We start from the raw sequence: 25,589 nt of genomic DNA, 5'->3' as shown, positions 1-25,589 counted from the left end.
TTGTATTTGTTATACCCAAAAACTTTTACAAGTGAGCTAAGAAATATGTGCAAATTTAGTTTGCAAAAGTGAAAACTAACACACACACATGTGTGTGTGTGTGTGCTGTGCACTTGAGTTGAGCGCAACTTGGGCATGTTTAAGCGTTAAACTGTTACTTCCACATGCGCGCGCACTCTGCAAGGACGCCGTCGATGAACGACAAGGATGTGAGTGTGGCCAAGAGTTGCTTGAGGTCGGGAATCCAGCTGGCCATCAATGCAGTTTTAACTAAGAGCCGAGACAAAAGGCAAGCCCCAAAGTGTTCATAAAATGTTCGAAGCCATAGACGAGAGTCCCGCTCCATCGTCAAGGACCTCCGCGTCCCTATCCCTATCCACGTCCTGTGCCGCTTTCAACTAGGTCAGAACCCAAATGGTGCCGCATTGTAAATTGCGGCCAACGACAGGTAAAAGTTACCGCCATCTACGAGTGTTATGTCCCAGTCTCTGTGTGTGTGTGTGTTTGGATGTGTGTGTGTGTGTGTGAGGTGTACATGTCCTGTAGTTGCCATTCATGTGCAGCCGCATTGCAGCGCCTGCATAAATTTCATTAGATTTTAGCTGTGGGCTCCTTTGGCTGTCCCATTGTTTTTCTGAATAGAATTTTATGTCAAATCAATTGGCTTTCAAAGCTGCGCTCATAAAGAACGAAGCCAACAAGACCAGCAAAAGAAGTAACGAGAGAAGCTGAGGGGTACAGGACACAGGACACAGGCACGGACACGAACACCGGCACATTCTCCTCGTAAATGTCTGGCTAATAAAGTCATAAAGAGCCGTCGACAACTAGATGTCCGTGCGTGCCTGTACGTGCATGTGCGTGTGTGTGTGTGGCTATTAAACGCACCTTGAGCCAAAGCCAATGTGCCTAGAAGTATGCTAATAAACGTAAACCGTACGCCATTATGGAGTTGCCCATAAAAATGTATAAACAGTCAGTCAGACTGAGGAATGCTCTTCAACGAGCTGCGTCATTAATCGAGTACTTTAGAGTACTTATTTGATACACTCGTAATTTGCAGTGTTCCATTTTGCAGTTGTTTTTGTTGCCAATTAGGTGCTTTAGTTACACCTCGCCGCTGCTCCAAATGCGCATTATTTTCAATGTTCCAATGCTTTGGCGCTAATCAGCAATATATAAATGTTCTATGGACTTGCTGGCTCCATAACATTTTATATACACTCTCTCACTCTCACGCTGTTCGATGCCCATAAAAAGCAAATGCGGCCAAGTGGCTGGCAAAAAGCATTTGCTCGCCTCGCTAACATATTACGAGTTTTCGTATTCGCATTCACATTCGCCTTGTACACCACTACGTATACGTAATGTGAGTTTGTGTGCGTGTGTGGGAGGGGTCAAAGGGCAAATGCAAAAGGAAACCGCCACCGCCACCGCGAAACCAACGAATGCGAGTCTGAGTTCTAGAGCTGAACTCAAGTGAACAGCAGACGGCTTACATGTCATACAAACGTGACAGGCTGCTGCTTAACAATGATAATGACGTTGCTTTTGCTTAAGAGTGAGGAGTGAAGAGTGCAGAGCGAAAAGCGAAGAGAGTTGAGGCGGCTTATGGTTGACAGACGTTTTCTAACACACACATCCGCCTCCATCCTCGTTGCAGTCTGCTGCACAGAGCACGACAGACAAAAGTGCATTCTAAAGCGATGCACGCTAATGCACCATTATCAAAAGCAGCCCGAGAAGACTCGTAAATCTTCACTTGCATCTGACTGCATAGCTTTAATAGATATTTATGTCTCAGTGTGCGTGTGTGTGTCTCAGGAAGTGTGTGTTAGGGCGTCGCTGCATTTGTAACTGGTCATAAATTTTGATAAATTGCTGAACTATTTGCTGGCAAACAAGCTAAAAGCTTTAACTTGAGGCGTTTAAACAGAGTGCAACAACTGCAACAACAAAGAAATGTAACTTAAACCAAAGCCAAACAAATTGTGGCATAAACACTACAATAACAGCAGCAACTACAACTGCATTTGCCATGTTTTGCTACAGAAACAAACAAAATAACTAAACAAAACTAAACTAAGCCAGCCCACAAATGACACTGTGGCATTTCTATTCGAGCGCCTTTTTGTTTAAGTATACCCAACATATGTGTGTAAAAAGTGAGGTAGTTATAAAAGTACTTGCCAGTGCAATAATAGTTGAATAAAATAAAATAAATAAATGCATTTTATTTCAAATTTTCTTTATATCATCTAGTTTTATATTACTGCAGTAATAATCATTCCTTTTTGCAATACTTGTACTTTTAATTGCAACCCAAGGGTATTTACAAGCCACATTCTTTCAGCTTTACAACTTTTATTTAACTTGATTTTTCTGTTTTATTTTAGGCCGCAGGAAACCTTAAAAACGAGCAGCCCTTCAAATTTATGTGCTGCGGAAGTGGCGACTTTTAGTTTTTCCAGGTGCTGGCAGCCGAGACGCAAGACGAAAACAAATCGCGGAAAAGCGGAGAAAAGCTACATTAAAAGAGGGAAAGTGCGCCATATAAAAGCAAGAGCGAAAAGGAGTTGCACAAAATCGCGCTCAATGTTGAACTTAAATGCATTGCGAGTGCGCTCAAAGCAAAAGCGGATTTAAGAGTTGCCAGCGATTTTGCCGGCTTTTGCTTTTGTTTTTTGTGTTGCTAATCTGATGGAAAAGCAACGCGCAACATTCATTTCCATTTTCAATCAACTGAAGTCGCATAAAATAATGCAATTGAAGTGCTAATCGGCTTGGCCTTAGCACATTTATTAATCAACTGGGAGCTGGGAGTCAACTCTGAGATTGCCCAACATTTGTCCGACAGTCAATTGTGCCATAGAAAAATGGAAAATATAAATGGAAAAATAACACATATTATGCTTTGGCTCTATATCAATTAACTGCTTGACAGTTTTTCCCCCACATGTTTGAGTTCATTTTAAGCTCCCTGGGGTGAAGACCCTCTCAACTTTCTCGCTTAAGCGCAAAAAACATGTGTTGCAACAACTCTGTGTGTGGCTTGTGGTTGACTGCAATAAAATGTTAAGCTCTTGGGTAGGGTGGCTAACCAGCCACAGCAGCAGCAACAGCATCAGTATGTAGCTGAGAGTAAACGCTGGGGACATCTTTGTGGCAAAACTGCAATACGTTAACAATAAATAATCATTTTAGCTGACATAAATTCTACAGCACAAATTGAGCAAATACTGAACAAGTTCGAGTACTGATTTCAATTCAATAAAAATGCATTTATTAAGTTGTTTGATTTCAATTTGTCGCGTGGCAGGAAGTGACAGTCAATGGCATTAGCAGCACAAATAGAATTCCAGTCACATTCGCAACGGCCTCTCTTCCCTGCTCTGCTCTGCTCTGCAGTATCGTCGGCCATGCTGATATCCTGATATCGCTCCAATTAGACGCTTTTCCAGCAACAACACTGAATTGTGTCTTCCTATGTGCATCACATTGGCAGTTTTGTCGCTTTTGTCCAGGTAATTGCTTTGGCACATAACAGCGCCAATTCCCGGCATCCTGATAGTAGTTATACCCTCTGCCCCCCGCGCTCAGACTCTGGGGTATGCCCGCGAGCTGTGAGCTGTGAGCTGAGCGCGATAAACTTTATTGCAATGCACAGGAAATTGGCAGAAATTCCATTTTGATGCTGCGCCATTTGAATTTTGCATGCGTAATGATTTTACATTTGCCACGCAAAGTGAGACAAGTCAGGGAATTGGGTGCAGAGTGAGAGCGGCTCTTCTCTCTTTGGTATGTGGAATATTTATTGGTGGATCGGCACGCGCCAGAGAAAACGCCATTCGAAATGAGATAAATATGCAAAGCATTAATTTAACACGCCCCAAACTGAATGAATGCATTGGGCATCGAGCATTGGGCATCGAGCGTTGGGCATTGGGCATTGGGCTTTATTTGTGGCTTGTTTGTGGTGTCAAATGGGTGGAGATGGAGGTGGAGGTTTCGTATTAGATTATATTGTTGGTATTATGTGCTTGCATTAGGGTATTTGTGTAGTTGGTTATGCTGGCATTTAGGCAAATATTTCCTTTTTGGAGCAGAGCGCTTTGTGCTGCATGTTGGGACCGGTGAGGCAGCCGACGGCGCGGAAGTGATAGATCGGCCTGCCGCACACAAAGTTCTCAGCATAGTTGCAGGTCAGCTTGAAGTAGGTTATCTCCTTGGCCACATAACGAGAGGCGGCGCAACCAACATGCGTGTTATTCTCCACGGCCATGACCGCAAAATGGCGAAACAGTCTGTAAAATACCGGAGAAGATGGAGAGAGAAAGCGTAAAGGATTAGCTGACCAACTGGCCACTTACGGTGACTGCCTGCCTCTCCACATTGGGCAGGGATAGTGCTCGACATCCGCTGCGGTCATCAAGTTGCTGCTGTTGCTGCTGTGCTCTCCCCACCAAGTACGGACGCCAATGCCCACCAGCTGCGGATACATCTTCTCCATCAGCTCATTCTCCACCAGACGCGTCATGTTGAACAGCTGTAAAGGAAGAACGTGTAAGTTTGAGGCAGGCGGAGTAAACGCCTATGTCTCACTTAAAGGCCACAAGAAAATCTCTGGGATGAGGGTACAAATAACTAAAGCCAAGTTAAGTTGCATATGACTTGGTAAATTTTTCCAGAAGATAAAGTTTTTCCACTTAATGACCGATAAACAATGTGAGTATGCCGCTAAGTGCATCTTAGTGCTGAATACGGTTTGGTCAAGAAGTAAAATTGAATTCCTTTTATGCTTAAAAGTGAAGTGAAGCCAAGTGAACTTTGGCAAAATGCAACTTGGCATTTAAGTAATAAAGAGTGACCGGTAAGCGAGGTATGAATGTAACATCTTTCCTTTACTTACAATTATATTTAAAGGCCACAAGAATTTCGCTGGAATGAGGGTAGAAATAAGTAAAGCCTAGTTTAGTTGCATATAATTTAGAAAATTTTTGCAAAAGATAGAGTTTTTCCACTTAATGACCAATTAACGAGGTGAGTATGCCGCTAAGTGCATCTTAGTGCTAAATACGGTTTGGTCAAGAAGTAAAATTTAATTCCTTTTATGCTTAAAAGTGAAGTGAAGTCAAGTAAACTTTGGCAAAATGCAACTTGGCATTTAAGTAATAAAGAGTGACCGGTAAGCGAGGTTTAAATGTAACATCTTTCCTTTACTTACAATAATATTTTGGCCAGAGCGCTTAAAGTTGGCCGTGTTGTGGCAATCGTCGTGCTTGGCCTGGCACATGCGTGCATTGTAGCTGGCCAGGGTGGCGAGTTCTTCGCTCCATTGCATCGCAACCAAGCGTGCAGCACGTGGCAATGTTGTGTTCTTACCCATGGCCAAGCGTTGCCGCTGTTCGTTGTGAGCCTTCAGTATGATTTCGGACTGATTTGTCAGATTCACCAGCACTGTATGCTCGGTGGTGCAAACCTTGTGGGATTCCTGGCAAATGGCAAAGAATAAATGAAAAGTCCGACGTTTTCTCAATGCTGGCAACATCTACTCACATTGAAAAATCTTTCGCAGGCCACATGACGTTTGCCCATGGGACAGAGCTGCTGATCACAATAAGGATTCTTGGGTCCGGTTGTTGGCGCATCCTGGCTGACTGCAAGTAGCACACAGTACATAAGAGCGAACAATACGAACATCTTCATTGTGATCCAATTAGCAAAACACTGCTAAAGAAAGAGGCCAACATTCTGGATTTATACTCTAGAGTGTTTTGTTAATCGCTGATTTTGCAAAGCAGTTGACAGTTGGTTTAATATTTGGAGACCATTTAAAGCCTGCTTTTAAATGATGATTAAGCGAACTCAATGTGTGTACGTGCCTGCCAATCATTGCCTGACATTTAATTCAACTGTTAAATAGTACAATCAGCAATTAATTGAATTTAATTGCCAGCAAGTGATAAAAAATAAAACAGAGTAAAACCCACAACCACATGCACATTTTAGTTTAATGGGTTATTGGGTTTCAATTAACGCATTAAATATACAAACAAAATGCTTCACCCAAAAAAAAAAACTAATTGGTTTTTTAAGGCTCTTGTGAAAGACTCTCAAATTCCAACATTATTTATGAAAATTTATGTTTTTTTTAGAAACTAGCTTAATACAACAATATATTTCCAATAAATTTACATAGAATTTGATTGCATTTAAATAGAATTATAAATTTAAAGGTATTTAAACTACATAATTAATGTTATTCTTTGACATATAATTAATACTCGAACATTACTTTAATGACACTATTATTATGCATAATTTGTATTAGCAAACACAAAATAATTTACATAGATTTATTGTCTTTAATAGCTTATTCACTTTAGGTGTGTGCAATTTGATACAACTAAAATTGATTCATTCGAAGATTTGCTGGGCCTTTTTTTAACATTCTACTTTATCGGGTTTATCTGGTATAAGCTTCAATTGGCTCATCAAGAATAAGTTGTAATTGTTTTTGGCATGACATAAGCTTTTCATTGAGCTTAAACTTGTCAGTCTCTTCAAGCATTTTTAATGTTCTTAACTCGGCCAGCAAATTAGCCGCAAACACTTGGGAAAGCAGCGCCTGCTGCCAAGGATAATTTCCATTTTCATGCTACAATCCAAAAAAGCTGTCACCATTGTTGTCGTTGTCGTTGTCGTTGCCGTTTTCTTAGTCGCTGTCGTTGTCGTTGTCGCTTCTGTTATTGGTGTTGTTGTGGCTGTCGTGTTTAACGCTCGAGTGCCTAAGCTGGCATTCCCTTTACTTCTTCCCATCTCGCAATGGCTGTTTCGCTGGCAACGCAACTGTCAATGAGGTTCGCATTAGGCAACATTAAATGGCACTTCATGAAGGCGGAGAGAAGCCTACAAAATCCTTTCGCGAGGCTGCCATGCTAATAACTCAATATCGCACAATTGATTAAAGGAAAGGTCCTGCGCTAAGGACATTCAGCCTTCAGCTTTTAGCTCACACAACTCTTAGCACCCAGCTGCCTACCGTAATTGTCTGGCAACTGATGCTCGGCTGATTTGTGTAATTGGTTTTATCGAAGCCGGCTTAATTAGGCATGACTGCTCGAGGTGGCAAGGCAGTCCTGCAACTCTCGCCACGCCTTTAACTGCTTTAAACTTGAATTCACTGTGAGAAGATAAATGTTTAAATTATGCATAATTATTCATATAGGGAAATTTGCGCGTGCAGCCATCAAAGTTCTCCACATTCTCCATTTTTTTCTGTGGGGTATGTTGTGCTGTTTAGTAGGTTGTAAATTTTAATGCAAAAACGAAAAAAGAAAAATAAAGGAACTGAGGCACAGCAGCATTTTTGTTTGATTTATTGTTTGGGGCGAGGCATGTGAAGGGGCATGCATTAAACAACAGACAAGGGCCAGTCTCTGGACAGCGAAACAGTGAAAACCGGAACCAAAGCTGCCTGCAAACAGCAAATATCTGAAGGCAGCACTCGAGGCACGCGCGTGCACCTGTTGCCTCCTATTTCTATATCCACCATTCCCTCTCTCACACACTCTCTCTCTCTCTCTATCTCTATCTCACTCTGCGACTGGCCATTGCCATAAAGTCAGTTTTGGTTGGCAAATTTATGGCCTACTACGTGGCCCCTATACAATATTTTGTGCTTTGTATATAATTCATTTTTAATAGAGAAACAAACTTTGCTTTTCCTTTTTTTTTCTTCTTCGGTTGCGGTTGCCATTTCTGTTTCTGTTGCTGCTTCTGTTTCAGTTTCATTTTCGTATTTTATGCTCCCTGTGCGATATTCTGTGTGAGTGTTTTTGCCTGTTTGCTGGGCCCATAAATTTTGTGGAGACCGCATTGCACATCAAAGTGCGGCCATTGTTATCAGGCGTTCAATTATGTAAGCGTTGTGCATTTAGAATGTCATTATCAAGGCAAAGGATGCAGCTGGAGACGCAATGTGAGTGCGCTCCTGAGCAGCATTGTTTGGCCTCTTGCTATCTGAGCAATGCATCTTCGGCGGCGGCATTTCCTTCCAAATTGCTGCTGTCTGAATTTTGCAATTGAATAATCAAACTCAATGGCATTGTGGTTAAAGGCGAGACTATGCTTCTTCCCTTTATGCTCTGCTCTCCTGTCCCCTTTTGTTATTCGTTCGAGGTGATTTATTGTTTAGTCAGGTCGCAATAAATTAAATCAGCCTGCGCTAATATTTGCCTAATAAAATTGATGCAAGCACATTGCGGATTTCGGAATACCCTTGTCAAAGGATTGAGCTGAAAGACGCCGTTGAGCTGTCGCTGGCCCATCAATATGCACATAAAGTTCAATATTTCACGCAATTCACCGAATCCTGTTACAATAAGCCTTAATTTTATGCAAATCTCGTCAAAGTAACCGCCTCCAGACATCGTCTATATATCCTGTTGCCCTCTCTCTCTCTCTCTCTCCTTGCTCTTCCATTCCACTCCCCCGCCATTCCATGTGATGAGCTTAGTTTGCGCAATCCTCTCTGCAAGTCGTTGCGAAAGTTTTTAAGCGCCGCCGTGTAAAACTTGTTCGTGTCCTGCATGCCAAGAAATGTGTCAACTGCGCCAAGTAACTCTCCAACGCCTCGACTCCTCGTCTGAGACTCAATTCAAATAGAGTTTGCCCTAGTCCTGTCCTAGTCTTAGTCCTAGTCCTCAGTCCTTGTGAAACGCCAGAGTCGTAAACATAAAAATCTAGCGCATTTCCCGCTTATCGTCCTCAACTTTCTGCTACTTTTTGGGGTGGAACCTGCAACTCAATTTAAGTTAATTAAGTACTTAAATTTTGATCTAAATACTAAACTCTAATCGCGACATTCGCTGTTCTACAAAATACACAAAAGACATTAAAATACTTTGATGTTGCAACAGTCTTGGCAAACTTTACGGAAATAAATTATAATAGCAAATTTATTATTCTTGGTTGATTTGCATACAAAACTTTTGTCGTTCCAAATAGTGTTAAAATAAGTTGAGATGTTGAATAATGATATAATAGTGGTTTTGTCATTTTAATTTATTTATATTGATTTTAATTCTATTAGAATATCATCTCAATAGTTGAGCTTTCATTTTAGAAATATGCTCGCCTTTAGCTTTGTATATAATTAAAATACCCTCATTTGGCTTAGAGTATAATTATGCAAACATTTCATTATACTTTTTTTATATTATTGTGCAACGGAAAAAATACACAAACAAACGCAAACACACACACAGACACACACACTTGTATATTGTTCTCTTCATGTGCGAAATTTTAAAGCCGCGCAAAATATGCAAAATTTCTGTGTTGTTTTGTCACATTCAACGACGCGGCGTAATGCATGCACATTTATATAAGGGTGTGTGAAACTGTTTGTGAGTGTGTGTGTGTGTGTGTGTGTGTGTGTGTGTATGAGTGCATTGTTCTTGCACATAAATTTTAGGCAAACACATACACAAAGGCGGCCAGCAGTGTATTTAGGTGAAGGCCATGCACACAGCCCCAAAAGGCGGCGACAACAACAACAGAGAACAGAAGGTGGAGAAAAAAAATGAAATTTAATAAAATAACATACCGAGTACAAACAACGCAAATCTCAAAATTAAATGCAATTTAGTGCAGCAAAGTGGCAACAAACAAGACAAAAATCTAATAGGATCAGCATAAGCATAAGTTTACAGAATTTACAAAAAACTTTTCGAATTTGAATTGCAGTTTGTGATGAATTTTCCTTGTTGTTTATTGCTTGATGTTTTCGGATTCTCTGTTTCGTCTTGCCAAAAAATCCCATCAAATTACGCAATTCATTTTTAGCATAACATGTCAATTTGTATACATAATGCCAGACGACGACGATTCAATTGGAAAAAGGATAAGCAGGAAGAGAAGCAGAAGCAGAAGCTGAGAAGCTGAGGCACTTCAGAGTGTAGAGAGGCTGCTGAAAAATCCATGTCCTTTACTAGTTGTAAACAAAATGTCCCAGCTTAGACATGCTTACAATGCCATTAGGACTGCGAGAGCGTAGAAGGGATGCCGAATGCTGAATGTTGAATGTCGAATGCTGAAAGCTGAATGCCAAATGCCGATAAGACCCAAGCAATTGACTTGGCCAATGCGTTTGCCAGCTTAAGTTTTTCCATGGCAATGCTCAATTTTTTAAAACATGGCATTTGATTTTCACATTTGAATTTGAATGTCAAGTGGCAAATTCGAGGCAAACAATCAACGACGAACTAGGCAAAGCACACACACACACACATACTCACAAACATACACAACACGAGTATACATAACGTATATACAAGTAAATCTTACCCCAAACCCAGTCCAATCAATTGCAAAGTTTACATTATGCTTTGCCGTGTATTTAAGCCTTTTTGCGCAACAGCAAGCCGAGTTGAGACGAATTGAAAATGCAAATCTTTGCCAAAGCTCAAAAGTGCAAAGCAAACAATATAAATATAAATATATAAAAGCAACAGTGAGCAGAGCGCTAACAATGGCGAGAGTGCGACAGAGAAAGCGAGAGAGCACGAAAGAGAGACGGAGAAATGCAAAGACACTTCTCAAACTGTATAAATTGTAGCATACTTTACGGCTGTAATAATTGCAAAGCAGTTGCCAACAAGTTTTCGCTCAAGTTCTTACCTCTTTTGCTTCAGGTAAGTTGAGGGCACAAGACGTCATCTTCTTCTTCTTCTTGGCTCGGCTCTTAATGTGGCTGTGGCCATGCAAATTTGCCATTCTCCTTCCGTCAACTAATTGGCTAAATAAGTTCTGTTTAACAACGAGAATTGGTGAATACTTGAAAAATTACGTATACGCCACCCCAGCACCGCAGCTATAAAATATAATTGCGAATTTATAGCGCGCCCAACCAAACCATCGGGCAATGAGCTTGTAAATGTTGGTTCAGCCAACGTACTCTGCTGTCTTTCTCTTCCTTTCATCCCTCGTCCCTCTTTGCCTGCCTCCTTTTGGCTTGCACAATGTCCAATATTTAAGTCCTTTATTCCCGCGTCTTTTGTGGCTTTGTGTGCGGCTACTTTTTATTGCTTTTTTGCTTTGCTTTTGACTTTAATGCCGCTTAATCTTTGCCGTTTACCAAAAATTGTGCCCCGAGGAACGTTACAAAATGAATTGCATTATGATTGCCTCTTTGGTTGCGGCAGCTTTGCTTTAAAATTTAAACTCCCCACTCGAGAGATAAATGTTCCAGAAATCCATAACTCGTGTCAGCTTCATTTCAGCACTATTTGCATGTCCAAGCACAGCTGAAATTAGAGCGAAATCGCTAAGAGAAACGTTTGCGATTTATAATAGCAAACACACACACAATGCTCTGCATATGGTTTATCACATTTGCTGGCAGTTATTAGCCACCATTGTTGTTGAGCTGTTGTTACTGTGCTTGTTATTGCTGCCACGCCCGATGTCGCTGTTGTTGTCGCTGTTATCGTTACCCCGACAGTGTTGTTTATAATATGCTCCGGTCAGCAGCCTTAGCCCGTTAGTCCCTTACTGGGCAGCCACACACCGAGCTATTAGTTGTTTTATGGGCACACGATGCTATCAGCTAGCTGCTTGAAGAGGGCCGTGTGTTGCAGCTTGTGTGTGTGTGTGGCAAGTGTGTGTGGCACACAGCAAAATTCAATGCATAATTTTGCACTCAATTATAATGGATGCCGACGCCTCGTCTCACGCTCTCTCTCTCTCTTTCTCTCTCGGTCTTTGTTGCCACTGTTTGCAGGGATAATGAAGTGCCTCGAGCTTGCAACTTTAGCGCTTCAAGTGCCACTCGGTGGCATGAAATTAAGAAATTGTGCCACACACACACACCAACACTAATGCACACACGGGAGTGCGATTAAGATGCAGCCTGGTACAAATTAACATTAAGTACGCTTAATCAATTAATCAGAGCCAAAGATTGAATCTTCCTTCGTTCGGGTCGCCGAAAGTTGCCAACGGTTTCTATCTGCTTCAAACTTTGGGTCAAGTGTTTGGCCTGAGCTGAGCTGGGCACGATTTGGGTTAAGTAATTCCATATTAAAAAACATTTCAAGCGTTTTATTGCCGCGCCTGAAATGAGTTCAACTTTTTGAGCGATGTTGGGCGTTGAAGTTGCAACTTCAAAGCTGCCAACTGCTGGCAACTTTGCGTTTGCAGACCGCAGCAAAAACTCTGCACGTGGATGATTGAAACTTTTTCGATTTCATACTCATAATTTTTGCAATGCTAACAAAACAGCCCACAGGGCAACAGGCTGCCTGCTGCCTGTTGGCTTCTGGCTGCTGGAAACAATCGGGATAGAGTTGGGAGGGGTTGGGGATTCGATGCAACTATGCCACAACTTTGTTTCGAAATTAGCATAATTATTGTGCTATAAAGTTGCATTGTGCCATTGGCAATATGACTGCTAATGCTGGTTATTTTATGCAAATGCAAAAAAGACACTGCACTCAATTGTGCGTCACTCCCAAAGCAGTTGAAATATGACTTTTTATTGGTGACTTTTGCTTGAATCCACCTGCAGCAGTTTTTGAATAAACTTCTCTTTTGTGAATAACAAATATTTTTACTGATTTTATATACATGAACGTGTTTTATTATATTGTCCAGCAGAGCAATTATGTGCTTCCATTTTTGACTTTTACCATCAAATATATCCCAGAGGACAAAAAACCCTCACTGCAATTTCATTACTCCTTGCACCAGCTGAAAACCTTGGCTGACATATTATCCTTTTGAAACCGCAAAAGCCACAAAAACTGCTAAGCAGGCAGCGACATAGAACTTGGGATGTCTCCTACATTCCTTTCACTCTTCACTCTTTGTTACAACTACGATGTTAAGGGAAGAGCGAACGTTACTTCTAAACCCAAAATTGTCAGTCTCGTTTTGTGTGTTGTTGCTTCTATTGCTGGCCATCTAAGTACGTAAGCCTGGCCAGACACACAGCTGTGTCCGTATAGATTTAGCGCATGTGCCCCTTCTTTTTATGGGATAGACATGGACTGTAGTGAAAGAGTCTCCGGCCAACCAGGACACTTTTATTGCTCAGCATGCGACGAGAGCGAGAGCAGCAAAAATAGTTTTGCGGTGGATTTTGCGTGCGATTTTCGAGACCACATGGAGACATTTTTATACACATACACTCTATCCTGTGGCCTTAGCGTTGTGGTCTTGTGCCACTTCTTTGCTCTATCTATCTATCTCTTAGTAATTTTGCGTATCATCGGCATCAGCATCAACATCAGCATAAGCAAAAAACCATGTGCTGAATTGTTAAGCATTCGGAATGCGAAATGTCGCCGTTTTCCGGAGAACCCCCCAAATCCCATAAATGTCAGTCACAACTTGACCTTCGGTTCAGTTCTTTTTTTTTTGCTGAATTTGGGGAGCAGCTCGAGTCGTGGCTTAGTCCAGCAATCAACAGCACACTACACACACATAAATGTCAGCTACAGCTTGACCTTGCTATGAATCACAGAGGCTAGTTTGTGGCCAAAAGACTGAGAAGACTGACAGTTCTTCAGTCTGCTGTCGGCTGAATTCATCAACGCCAAGCATATGCAGGAATTATGGTCGAGCTGTTTGGCCAAAGATAAGAGCCTATAAAAACGTGCTTATTGCATTTTGCTAAACCATTTTACTGGCCATAATTATTTGTTATTGTGGCAATTAATTACATTTAATACTCTTTTGTTTTCAGAGCAACATCGATTAAGCTAAATATACATTTAACACCCAGAACAGCCACAAGGATAACACGGAGACAGGACAACTGCATTAAATAGTGGACGGAGAGCAAAAAAGACTATGGCAAATAGTACGATATCCTGTCAGTCTGCTGCGCGTGTTTTAAGCTAAACGCCTTGGATTTAAAATAAATTGAGGTCAACTAAGAGACAAAAGTGTTGTTGCCATTTCAGTAACAGTTGCAGTTGTTATCCTTGCTGTTGTTGGCCAGCTCTTAGTGTATGCTCGAATCGTAAAACGAAATTCGGCATGCATAATGGTAATTGCGTGTTATTTTTTTTAAAGAGAGGGTTTTATTCGTTTTAGTTTCTTTTTTGGTTTTTTTCTCGTACTCTAATTACAAGTGATATGCCTTCGCATTCGCACTAATACAATAACATTGGCCGGGACATTGTCAGTGGGGCACATCCTTGCCAACATCCTCATTCACTTGCGCTTCCGTGGCAGTGGCAGTGGCAATGGCTCGGGCTCGGGCTCGAGCTTGGGATGTGGCATGTGCTGCGCGTTTCGAGTCGAGCTGAGTCGAGTGTGTCGCAAGAAATGCTAACCTAAATTTTGTGGGGCAACATTGTCGTCGTCGCACAGCCTCCGCATAAAAATGAAAATTAAAAGAAAAATGCATATAAAGTGTTGCATTTGCGGCCTGGCTCTTGGTCTCATCTCATCTCCTGCACTCGCTCGCTCTCTTCTTCATTCCGTTTTTGCTCTGCCATTTTCAGCACATTTTTTTTCACACGCTCTCTGCTAATTAAAAACAGCGCATAGTGCCATTAAAGCCAAAAGTTCACTTCTGCCACCATTTTTCTATACACTTTTTTTTCGTTGGTGTTCGTGTTGCTGTTGCTCGATGTTAGTCAAGTGTGAGATAGTAAAATACTATATATAGTTGGGAGAGAGAGAAAGGCAGATATTTAGGTGACCCCTTTAGGGCTCCCATGGCGTATGCGCCATTTGTACAGATTATCTCATTATGCTTGTGGTTTTAGTTGTTCGCTCCATCTCCGTTTCCATCACCACCACATCGCTCTGCCGCTTTCTGGGAAAGAAGACGCCTTGCAGGCCATAGGCGTACAACGTGACGTATAATTAATTACGTAATGAGCGTCTGGCAGACGCACTCGAAACAAGCAACGCCAATAACCAGCAGCTGCTGTCTTTTATGGCACAAATCTTGCTCAGTCTTCTTTTTCTTCATCTTTCTCCCTCACAAGAAACTGCGTCTTTTTTATGCTAAGCTGCGACTTCATTGTCCGCCAACTGCCAACTCTATCTCTCTCTCCCTCTCTCTCCGTCTCCGCCTTGTTGCTGTTGTTCTCTGTCAGCCTTTTGTGCGCTATCTTAAGCACCTTGTATTTAGCTTCAGTGCTGTTCTCATTGTTTCATTTCCCTGCCTCTCTCGTTTTTCTAGCAACAACAATTATCATGCGACTGCACTTATTTCATACTCTTCTTTTCGTATCGTTTGCTGCCTTATCGCAAAGTCATTCGCAAAAAGTTCTGCGCCGCACGCATAAATGATGCATTCAAATATGCTATTTGAAAAAAACTCAAAGTGTAGATAGAGTGATTTTTATTGGAATGTCACAAAACGACAATATAATTGTAGTTTTTCAGCGGCTGTTTGTACGGTTAGTGCGTGCCACGCTGCGTATGAGTAATGTGAAAAAACAAGCAATCGATTTCAAGCGGGTGCAGCAAAAAAAATTTGACTCGAATAATGTAAATAATATTTCAAAATGAATTCATCTAATTGGAAAAATATGAATTCATCTAACTAAAACACTAAATTTATGCCATTTATTTTATTCCTCAGTTCTTGAATCACCCCAATGACCAACACCTCCTACATAAAAAAAACACATCTCACAGTTATCTGCATTGCATTACACACAGAGAACACATAATGCTTAACCAGCTGCAGTATAAATGTATTGCAAAACCCAATGGTGTATGTGTCAATATTTATATGAACCACTCCAAAAATGCGCAAATAAATAAATGCGAAATATTTCAATTCAAATGAATTAATTTCAGCATCTGGCATTTTTACGCCTTCCATTTCCTCCCCTTCTTCCCTCCTCTCACTCACTAGATGGCGACAACTGGGGAAAATCCGAGAAATCTGTGCAATTAAAATGTAACGCGCATTGGCAAAATGAAATTTCATGGCAGAAATATTCTATTGTCAAATAACAGCGATTCATGATGGCATGTGAAATGTTATGTGATTATATTAATAATGATAATTAAAAATTAATAAATTGGCAAACAGACGAGAAAGCATTTCTGTTTATTGCTGCCCTGATCGAGTATATTAATGATTCATTAAAAACCATTTGCCACCCTATAAATTTGAAGCATCAACGGAAAGGGAAGTATCGATAGAATATTTGCTGCTCATAATAAAGCAAAGGATATTACAGAGTATTTACTAGTCAAACACTTTTACAATTACAAATTGGCTACCTGTTCATATTTGCAGTGCTCAACAAATAATGGCCATATTCATCGCTGAATGCAAACAATTCAGGCGTGAATTAAAGGGAATTGTAAATACGAGTAAATTTTTGGTTAATTCTTTTTTTTTGCGGATTTTAAACGCATTTTGGGCGGCATCATAACCACGACCTACATTACAAACGTCTGGCTAGCCGACTGCTTGGCTCCCATTCTCCTAAAATAGCTGACAATAGTTTATGACTCAAGTGTTAAATATTTTCGTTTGGCACGCCAATGCCCTAAAGCTGGTTGGCTGGCTCCCTTTCTCCGATCAAAATCCTAACTGGCAGCTACCCCTAAAATGCCAGTCTGGCATTTACAAATCCAAAGCGACTGTTCGAACATGTCTGTTGGCCCCAATCCGGGTAGTTGCTGCTACTGCTAGCAATTACAACAACGCCGAAAAGCGGCATAAATAAATGTAGAAATTATTATTAAATACGAGCAATCAGTTCCCCTTCCCCTTCCCTTTCCTATTCCGCTGCCCATTGATTGCGCCTCCTGTATCGATCTAACAGTTTTTGGAGTGTGTGTTCGGGTATTTTACAATAAATAACCCAGCAATACAATCGCAAAATTGCTCTACAAAGTCGTTTTTTATAGCTGGAGGGAAGCCCATAAATTAGTTGGCCTCCTTCCCCCTCGATCCCATTTATCCGAGATGGGAAGGCTAAACAACAAATTAGACACATTTTTGCATTCGCACGCTTTAACTGGCCCCTAAAATTGGCTGAAATGGTTGCCGACGCCGCCACCACCTTCAATTTAATTCAATTGGCCAGAGAAACGCCTGGCGGGCAAGTTTTTAAAACTATTTTTAACTTTTGCAATTGTAGGCTCCCAAAATCATCGGCAACAACAACAACGGCAAATGAATTGTAGAAGCAAACAACAACATGATGAAAAAAAGGTGCACAAAATTATAATGCTTAACCTTTAAGCCCCTTTTGGATTGCGTGTTAAGTCGTCTGAAAGTTCTTTCTCACTACTTAGGCAAGTTGTTTCTGATGCCCTGCAGTATGCTAAGGATTATAAGGGTATTATTATTTTGTCTGCAGCTATGCAACAAGCTGAAGTGGAGGCGTGCCGCAGTTCAACTTCAGCTATCACTCGAAGTCAATCAATATTCCATTTCCATGGGAATTCCAGCAATTATGTGGAATTAGTGTATGCTCTCCATGTGGATACTTCAATGCTAGAGCCTGTTTTGCTTGATTGTCATAACTACTAACATAACATATCTGCTACATTTTCTCCACTTTCACCTAGCTTAATCCGCTGCAAGAGTTTGCCACTACAACTCATCTAGTGCCTCGAAGTTGGTGTTGGTAGTCATAACATTCACATTAGCATATTTTTGATTGCCTCGGCGTCCATTTCTTTTTTGCCATCGCGCTTCTTCGGAGCGTTGGGGGCGTTGCAGCGTATACCATGGTCGAGGTCAGGCACTTTATGCCACATCCTCTGCTGCTGCACGGAGAGAAAAAAGTTTCAAGTTCCTGGATATAAAATCAATAGTTGAGAAAATAAATTCAATTAATGTATCCAATTTGAGATTCAACTGTTTGTATCAAAAGTATTTTTACTCACCACTTAAAAGAAATTCATTCCATACTTCAGATAAATACAATAAAAGTAAACTGAAACACACAAGTGTTTAAAGTGCTTCAATGTAGATGCAGAAATGCTGCTTTCAACATAGTTTTCCAAAAATATTTCGTTTTTTATTTAAGAGTTTTTCATGCATGATTTTCAAATTGCATGTCTGATTTCTTCTTTCGATGTTGAATTTCTTAAATTTGTGTAATACTTGAAATTCATTTCCCATCACAATTTTTCTCTCTGTACAGTTGCTGCTGTTGCTCTCTTTTTTCTTCAGCCACTCTCTATGGCACGCTTGTTTGCACCTACCGTACTTTCAGTTCCTGTTTTTTTTTGCATTGGCCAGGCTTAAGCCTTGCCAGCTGTTAACGACCTTTGCTAGTTGTAAGGCTCGTTTGCTGGCCTCAAACTGTGGGGGCGGGGCAATCAAGCGCCTAGCTTGAGCGTTACTGGAACGAGAAGGGAACGACGTTAAGCTGCAATTGCCAGCCAAGTTTATGAAAATGGCCAGGGGGGGTTGGTTACGAAAAGGGGAGCAAAAAACGCTCGCGATGTGTATATAAGTTTTCTAAATTTATTACAATTCGCGCGCAAACTGAAAGCTATAATTTTCAAGCGGTTTTACGACCACGCCTCGAATGTCGAATGTCGATTTTTGATATTTGCACTTGACACGCAACACGCTTTAAAGTTTTCCATTTGTTGTCGACGTCGACGTCGTCGCCGTCGTCGACTCGCTTCTTCTCTAAAAATACCCATAAATCAATTTTAGTTGATTCAAGTCGACTCCAGTTGAGAGCTCCAAGCTCAACGAGTGTCTCGCAGAAATTGAAAGCGACGAGCAAAGGAGATTATGGAGGGCAGAGTTTTTGGTGGAGGCATGGCATGGCATATCTTTACATAAATTTTATAGTCATCCTTGGCTTATTTGCTCACTGTGGGGTTTGCTATGGGTTGTGGTCTATGTTGGAGTCGTTGCTTGGTCAATAATTTCAATTGGAAGCGCGCCGCTCCGTCAGCTCACATTTCAGCACTTTGCGCATATTTCCCACGCTTAATTGCAATTTTAATTTAATGCCTTTTATTTTTGTTTTTCATGCATATTTTAAATGCGCAGTCCATTCGATTCTCCGGTTGCCTTTGGCTTGGCAATTCTCCGATTCTCTGGTTCTCTGGTTCTCCGGTTGTGGCTGTCGGAATCCCTTTCGTCATCCGTTGTCCGCAGTCCGTTGTCCGCAGTCCGCATTGGCGTCAGGCGCTGTCAAAAGATTTAACAGTTTAATGAGGTTTTACAGTATTCACATCTGCGGGTTTATACTCAAACTCGCACTCGCACTCGCATTCGTATTCACACTGGCATTCGCATTCGTATTCATATGTCAGCGTGTGTATTTATTGTATTTATTTAACGCTGCGGTCATTGCAGCCGCTGGCTATGGATGCTTCTCATCCTCATCCTCATCCGTTTCCTACGCCCGGCTGCCGCTTCAGTTTATCCTCGTCCACAAATGTCCCCGCTGTCGTCGTTGCTCGTCGTCGGCACGTCAATGCTGTTGGCCATTGTTGACAGAAGGATTTATGTTTCAACAGTGTCACACACACTCGCACGCACACACACACACACACATACATGTGGAGGGACAAACATACAAATAACTGTAGCAAACTTTTGCCCATTAACATATTGATTTTTATGGCCAACAAATTTACGAGCTTTGCTTTGCGTAGGCATTCCTCTTGTTATTCTTGTTGTTGTTGTTGTGGCTTTAGTTTTTTTGCTGTGTGTTTTTGGTGGAATTTGGTGCCTTTCTAGCATGTAGAAAAGGTTTCAAAAGTAACGCCATTAATTTGAGCCAAGCGCCATGTAAATTATTTACTCACATTGCCATTGGACTGGCATGCTATTTATTTCAAAAGGAAGTTCGCTTTCAGCAGCGGGCAAATTATCTTGAGAAATATCATATTCCAAGATCGATAAATCAAGGAAAGATTTGATAGGATAAAGTATTTATACAATATATATGTGCATATGTTAATGGGGCATCTCAATTACGATTGCTGATTCAATTTCAAATGAAAACCACAGTTCACTTAGCTATATTGAATTATGAGCTGTAATGCACACCAATGCACACACATAAACACAACACACACACACACACACACGCACTAGTACTTTCACCTACAAATAGTTTGATAACAGCTTAGAGAGCGGGAACAACAACACTTGAGGTAAACAGTGGGCTCTGCTCGAGGTAAACATTGATATTTTGATTTGAAATCGATTTTTGATGTGAAATTGAAACCCATAGTTCAGACCACGAGGCGTATGCGTAAATTCCGAGCCTACTTACGCAACACAACATCCATATGTATATCATACATATGTAAGAACGATTCAAGTCAAGCACCGAAACCATGTGGACTTAGGGTTCTTCAGTTCCATCAGTTTCAGTATTCAGTAATTAAAAGCTAAAATGCATGAAAGTGAATACTTTTTGCTTTGAAGTACGAATCGTTAAGGACATAAGCGAATGCCTACTTTCTATGTGTGTGTGGGTTGAAGCCAAAAGCTGAAACTATTACAAGTGCTCTACGTTTTCTGTGTGTGTGTGTGGCAACCGCAGAATGAAATTCGTTTTTGGTTAGATGCTCAACAAATATTTGCTCACAATTATTTGCGCTAAACGTTTTATGCTCAGGGCCAAAGTCAGTCAAAGTGGCTGGGGCTAAGGATGGCGGACAGTCGTGGTGGAGCCAACGGGATATGGGGAACCAGGGGAGAGGGAGAACGCTTTATTTGGTCCTTAAATAAATTATGTGGCATGCCTTGAGTTTTGCCATCGCTTTTGTGATGATAAACACGTTCAAACCATAGCGAACCGCATAAACCTTTACAATTACTTATAAATTTCAGGCATTTATAACATGCTTAATGAATTTCAACTGGCGCAGCAGCTTCATGCTCAGCTTCTGGTCCTTAACCGACTGGTTGCTTGGCCTGCCTGGCTGCCTGACTGCCTGACTGTCTTGGCTGCCTCCAGTTTCTTGCTGCTTGGGAATGTTTTCGTTGAATTATGATGCTTTTAAAATGTAATTTATTTTTTTTAAATAAACACTCAGCGCAACTGCTTGGCTCGACTTGGCTTGGCTCTGCTCTGCTCTGCTCTGGTTTTACTCTGCTTGCGCCTTTTCGCAAAATTTTGCCTGCTTATTGCGCCACGCAACAGCAATCTGTAATGAATTTAATTTTATTTTATTATTTCAGTCAAAATTGTGTTCTCGGCTGTGGCGTCTTCTCTTGCTGCCTTTTATGAAAGTTATGTGCTGATCTTTAATTTCGTTCGCATTTTCGTTTTTCTCTCTTTTATTATCCCTTTATCATTGGCATCATCACAATTTCCACATTTAAATTTATGTGATTTTAAGTGGTTAAAACGATGGCAATAAGAATACGAAAGCATTGTCTTTCAGATTTATTCAATTAAAATTGTTTGCGAATTAAGAAATTGGTTTCTTCTGCATATCAATTTCATGATTGATATCGAAAACGAATACGAAGAAAAAGGTCAATGTGAAGAATGTGTTTGAAATCAAAATTGTACAGTCTCGTTTATTGATATGTTCATTATGGGCATTTGGCATATAGAATATTTCCAAGCAATTTTTTTTGCGAATGTCTGCACTGAAATTGCATATTGCCAAACCAACTTTGTGCAATCAAATTGCGCAAACAACGCCAAGCAACATGCTCGATGCTCGTACTCATATTTTCAGCAACATTCCCAGTTTCTGCCAGCATTCTTCGCATTTCGCCCCTCTGCTGCACTTCAAAATTCAAGTTGTGCATATTTATCAAAACATTTTCGATAGGAAATGGAAAAAATTGCACGTGCATGGGAAAGGCAAACACGGCGAAATTGCGAGCAATGCACATATGCCAAGCTAGTGGAATGAGAAGAAGTCGAAGTAGTAAATGGTAAGTGGCAAGTGGCAAGGAGCAACTGCTGGCAAACGCACTCTCCAGTTTGCAGCTGACGTCGATAAGCAGAGGAAAGAAGGCACTTTTTACGAGTATGTGTGAAGCATTCCGGGACATCAGAAAATATGGCACGCGGAAAACATCGGCAGCAAAAGCAACAACAACAGCAACAGCAGTAGCAAACATTATTTATTGTGTGTATATTGAAAATTGATGTATCCCTATGTATGTATCAGCTGTGCGCAAGTCTGGCTTTGATTGATGCAACCAATAAGCAACATGGCGTATGCGTAATATAGCTACAGACACAAACAGAATGATTGCTCAGGCAAACAACATTAATTGCAACTATTAAGCTAATCGCTTTTGCTGCTTTTGTTGCGCTTTGGCAATTATCCGTTGCGAATGTCTGGCGTAAAAGCAATTGGGGCAAAACTCACCGACAAGCTCTGTAGATAAGAAAGCGAAGCACGGACATTGAGACGGTAGAGAAGCGGGTGAAAAGAGGTTGAAAGAATAATTTTACACCTGTCAGCAAATAAAATGTTGATAGACAAATACAAAAATCCGTTTAAGTAGCAAAATTATTGTTGAAAGAACGAAATCGACAAAAAGCTCAAGCGAAATAAATGAAACGAAGGCGCACAAGAAAATGACCAAAAGAAGCGTTGGCCTTGCTTAAAGACAAAAAGGACAGCTTATTGTTCTCTTGTTGTGCTCACCTTTTTGGCATTTGCCTTTTTTCATTTCTTTTTTTTTTATTTTTTCTCCTGCTAAATAAACATTTATAAAAAGAAAAACACAGCAAAAGTTTTTTTCCTGCTGATGTTGCTCTTAGTCCTTTTGATTCTGTCCCCCCTTTGCACTCACCTCCATCCTTTCGTTCGGTATTTCGCGATGGCACAAAATTTCATTTTGTGTTTCTAGCGAACAATTCGCAGACTTTAGCAGTGACGCGTGCCAAAAGTTTCATTTTGATGCGTCTAAAAAGGGCACTGTGAATTTGGCAAAAGCTTGGCATATCGTACAAGTGTGTTGTTACTATTAAGTAAATATTTGTTATTGTTAAATGCTTGTCGTATCTATGAGACTTAATTTTCTTATAATATTAATGAATTGTTTAAATATTTTATATAATGCAATAATTTAATTCTTTTTTATTAATAAATAAATTGAATTGTATATAAAATTTATATTAATTGCTGCAATTTTTTAATTTATACAAATAAGAATTGTCTTACATACAATACAATTTAAATTATTATAATTCAAATTATTTAAAATTTAATGTTAAATGGAATATAAATAAACTAAAGCATATTTGAAATACATTCATTCCCCATTCGTCACTTTATTATCAAATGCGTAGCAGTGATTGAAGAACTGTATTTAAAATTCGAATTATTCAAATGAAAAGCTTACTTATCTCGTTGACTATATATTTTATATGAAAATTGTTTGCTGTGGCTGAAGCAAGACAAGCGCGTGGGTCGAGTTGCTTTTGATGTGCGTGCTGCCATTAGCCCGAAGCCAAACATCTTGGGCGAGATCTGTGCCACACAGCGATAGATAGCAGCAAAAGCCAAGCTGCATAGTATATAGCAATAGCTATAGCTTTAGATGTAGCTATGGCATACGCATAGAGCCATAAACATGGACACACGACTTCTGGTCATACATTTGAGCTGAGTAATGGGCACCATTGTTTGTTTTAAGCGATGGCGATGGCGATGCCGAGGCGATGGCGATGGCGATGCCTTGGCTCTGATAATGGCATATGAATGCAGGCTACTTGGATATGCAAACGAGGCGTGTGGCAGAGTGGCAGAGTGGGCGTGGGCATGTGAGCCAGAACAAGAACCAGAGCGAAAGCCAGACGTGACGTGACGTCTGTCGCGCCTTTAACATGTGCTGCACTCCCTGGGCCACGCCCACTAAATGTTGTGCACGCTGCACTTTGTGTTTTTGCAAGGCGCTCAAAGACAGTATATAACATACAACTACCATGAGTCGCTGTCGCTGTAGCTGTTGTTGTTTACGTTAGCTGATAAGCGACAAGCGATGTCAGACATCAGCTCGACGGGGTATCAATGCTAGCTGACTGACTACAAGCATTTGAGTGGGAGTATGCCAATGTGAGTGCGAGTGTGAGTGTGAGTGTCAGTTTGAATGGGTGAGTGTGCGGCGGGGGGTGTGACGCGTCGTGAATGTGAGTGTGACTTGTGTCTGTGTACTTTGCCAAGTTGATGTCTAATTTAACGCTATCGCTAAAGTTGCCAGCGTGCGCTTTGTCCTCACTCCCTCTCTCTCTCTCTCTTTCTCTCTCTATGTGTGTGTTTTTGTTGTCAATATGTCAGACAAGGCCGAAATCGAAACTTGTAAAGCGACGCTGAAAAACACATGTTACTCGCAATCAATGGCATTCTCTTATCGCTTGTTGTTGCAGTAGTTAATACACATGTAGCTGGTTGGCGCTCAATTGCGGCGTAGTTGCTGCCAACATCGGAAAACCCCTTCAGTGTCTATGGAGGAAGTAAAGCTTTAAGCGTTGCTAGAATGTAATATATTATGCTTCACTGAAGTGCAATTTAACAGACAGAGTAAAACTAGAGCGCATTCATATTGCTTTTAGACATATTTTCAATGTAAATATTCTATTAACACTCGAACTAAATTGTTAAATTTTCTATTAATAACCAATCACAATCATTATCATAAAACACATGACAGAATACCTTTTTTACTACTTGTCTTACAATATCTTGACGTCAAACTCTTTTTAATAATAATAACCTATCTATACTTAACCAACATTGCTAATATCTCAATCTAGTTAGCTTTAGCTTTCGATGCTACATAAGTAATATCTTAATCAGGTTTTCCTTGGAATGATCTTATGAATGTAATATCCAACAGAAGGCAACTACAAAACCTACTACAATTCTTCAAAAAAGAAATCATGTAGAATAAATCATTTAAATTTCTGTGTCAGTTTTGTGCGTGTAACAATTCTTTAGCAACAAGTCAATTTATAATATTCAAGCAGGCGATACAAATAGACTGTAAACCAAATGCTTTTCTATCCTTTTGCCTTTTGCAAATTGCTAGCACCCACACACACTGACAGGGACAGACAAGCAAGGACAGCACTCTCAGGCTGGGCAACATTTGTCATCAGCTCAATAATTGTCAACGGCAACAGTGCGTATGTGTGCTCTAGTATGTATTAGTGAGAATGTGTGAGCTAGCTACATGATGTTCTGCAAAGTGCTGGGAAATGTTTTTACATTTATAAGAAAACAAACTCAATTTAATTTGTTGAAAAGTTGACAGCCAAAGGAAGAGAGAATCAAAGTGAGAGAGCAACAGAGAGGTAGATGAAATAGAAAGAGGTGGAGAAAACCTGCAGCCATTTTAACTATATAAATAGGCTTAACACTGTTTGGTTGCTAATCTGCTTGAGGAACAGGTTTAAGTCCAGGCAAAAAGGCCAAACTGACCCTTTTGGGATTTGCTCACTGCTGCTTTTTGTTTTGCATTTGCTTTTCCATCTGACCCTTTTCGGGGGGAAATGACGACGACGACGACGATGGAGACTACACGGTTACACACAGTTGAGCTACACTTGACTGCGCCTGTGGAAATCTGCATATTTCAGTGCTAATCCTACTTTGGAATTTATAAAATAAATTATTTACTCGACATGGCT

General features: G+C 40.6%; 1 protein-coding gene across 1 annotated transcript; it reads right to left on the bottom strand.

The window, feature by feature from the left end:
- Window positions 1-3,260: 3,260 nt before the first annotated feature.
- LOC133843692 (antigen 5 like allergen Cul n 1-like) lies at window positions 3,261-5,733 on the bottom strand. The gene is made up of 4 exons (XM_062277342.1): window positions 5,557-5,733; window positions 5,225-5,491; window positions 4,371-4,546; window positions 3,261-4,304 (listed from the first exon to the last, which is right to left on the bottom strand). The coding sequence occupies exons 1-4, from the start codon at window positions 5,704-5,706 to the stop codon at window positions 4,079-4,081; spliced, it is 819 nt and encodes a 272-aa protein (XP_062133326.1). The 5' UTR covers window positions 5,707-5,733; the 3' UTR covers window positions 3,261-4,078.
- Between the last annotated feature and the right edge of the window lie 19,856 nt (window positions 5,734-25,589).

Source organism: Drosophila sulfurigaster, chromosome 3 (assembly GCF_023558435.1).
Source record: "Drosophila sulfurigaster albostrigata strain 15112-1811.04 chromosome 3, ASM2355843v2, whole genome shotgun sequence".
Taxonomy (NCBI): domain Eukaryota; kingdom Metazoa; phylum Arthropoda; class Insecta; order Diptera; family Drosophilidae; genus Drosophila; species Drosophila sulfurigaster.
The sequence above is the reverse complement of the archived record's forward strand: the minus strand, read 5'-3'. Positions and strand labels throughout refer to the sequence as shown.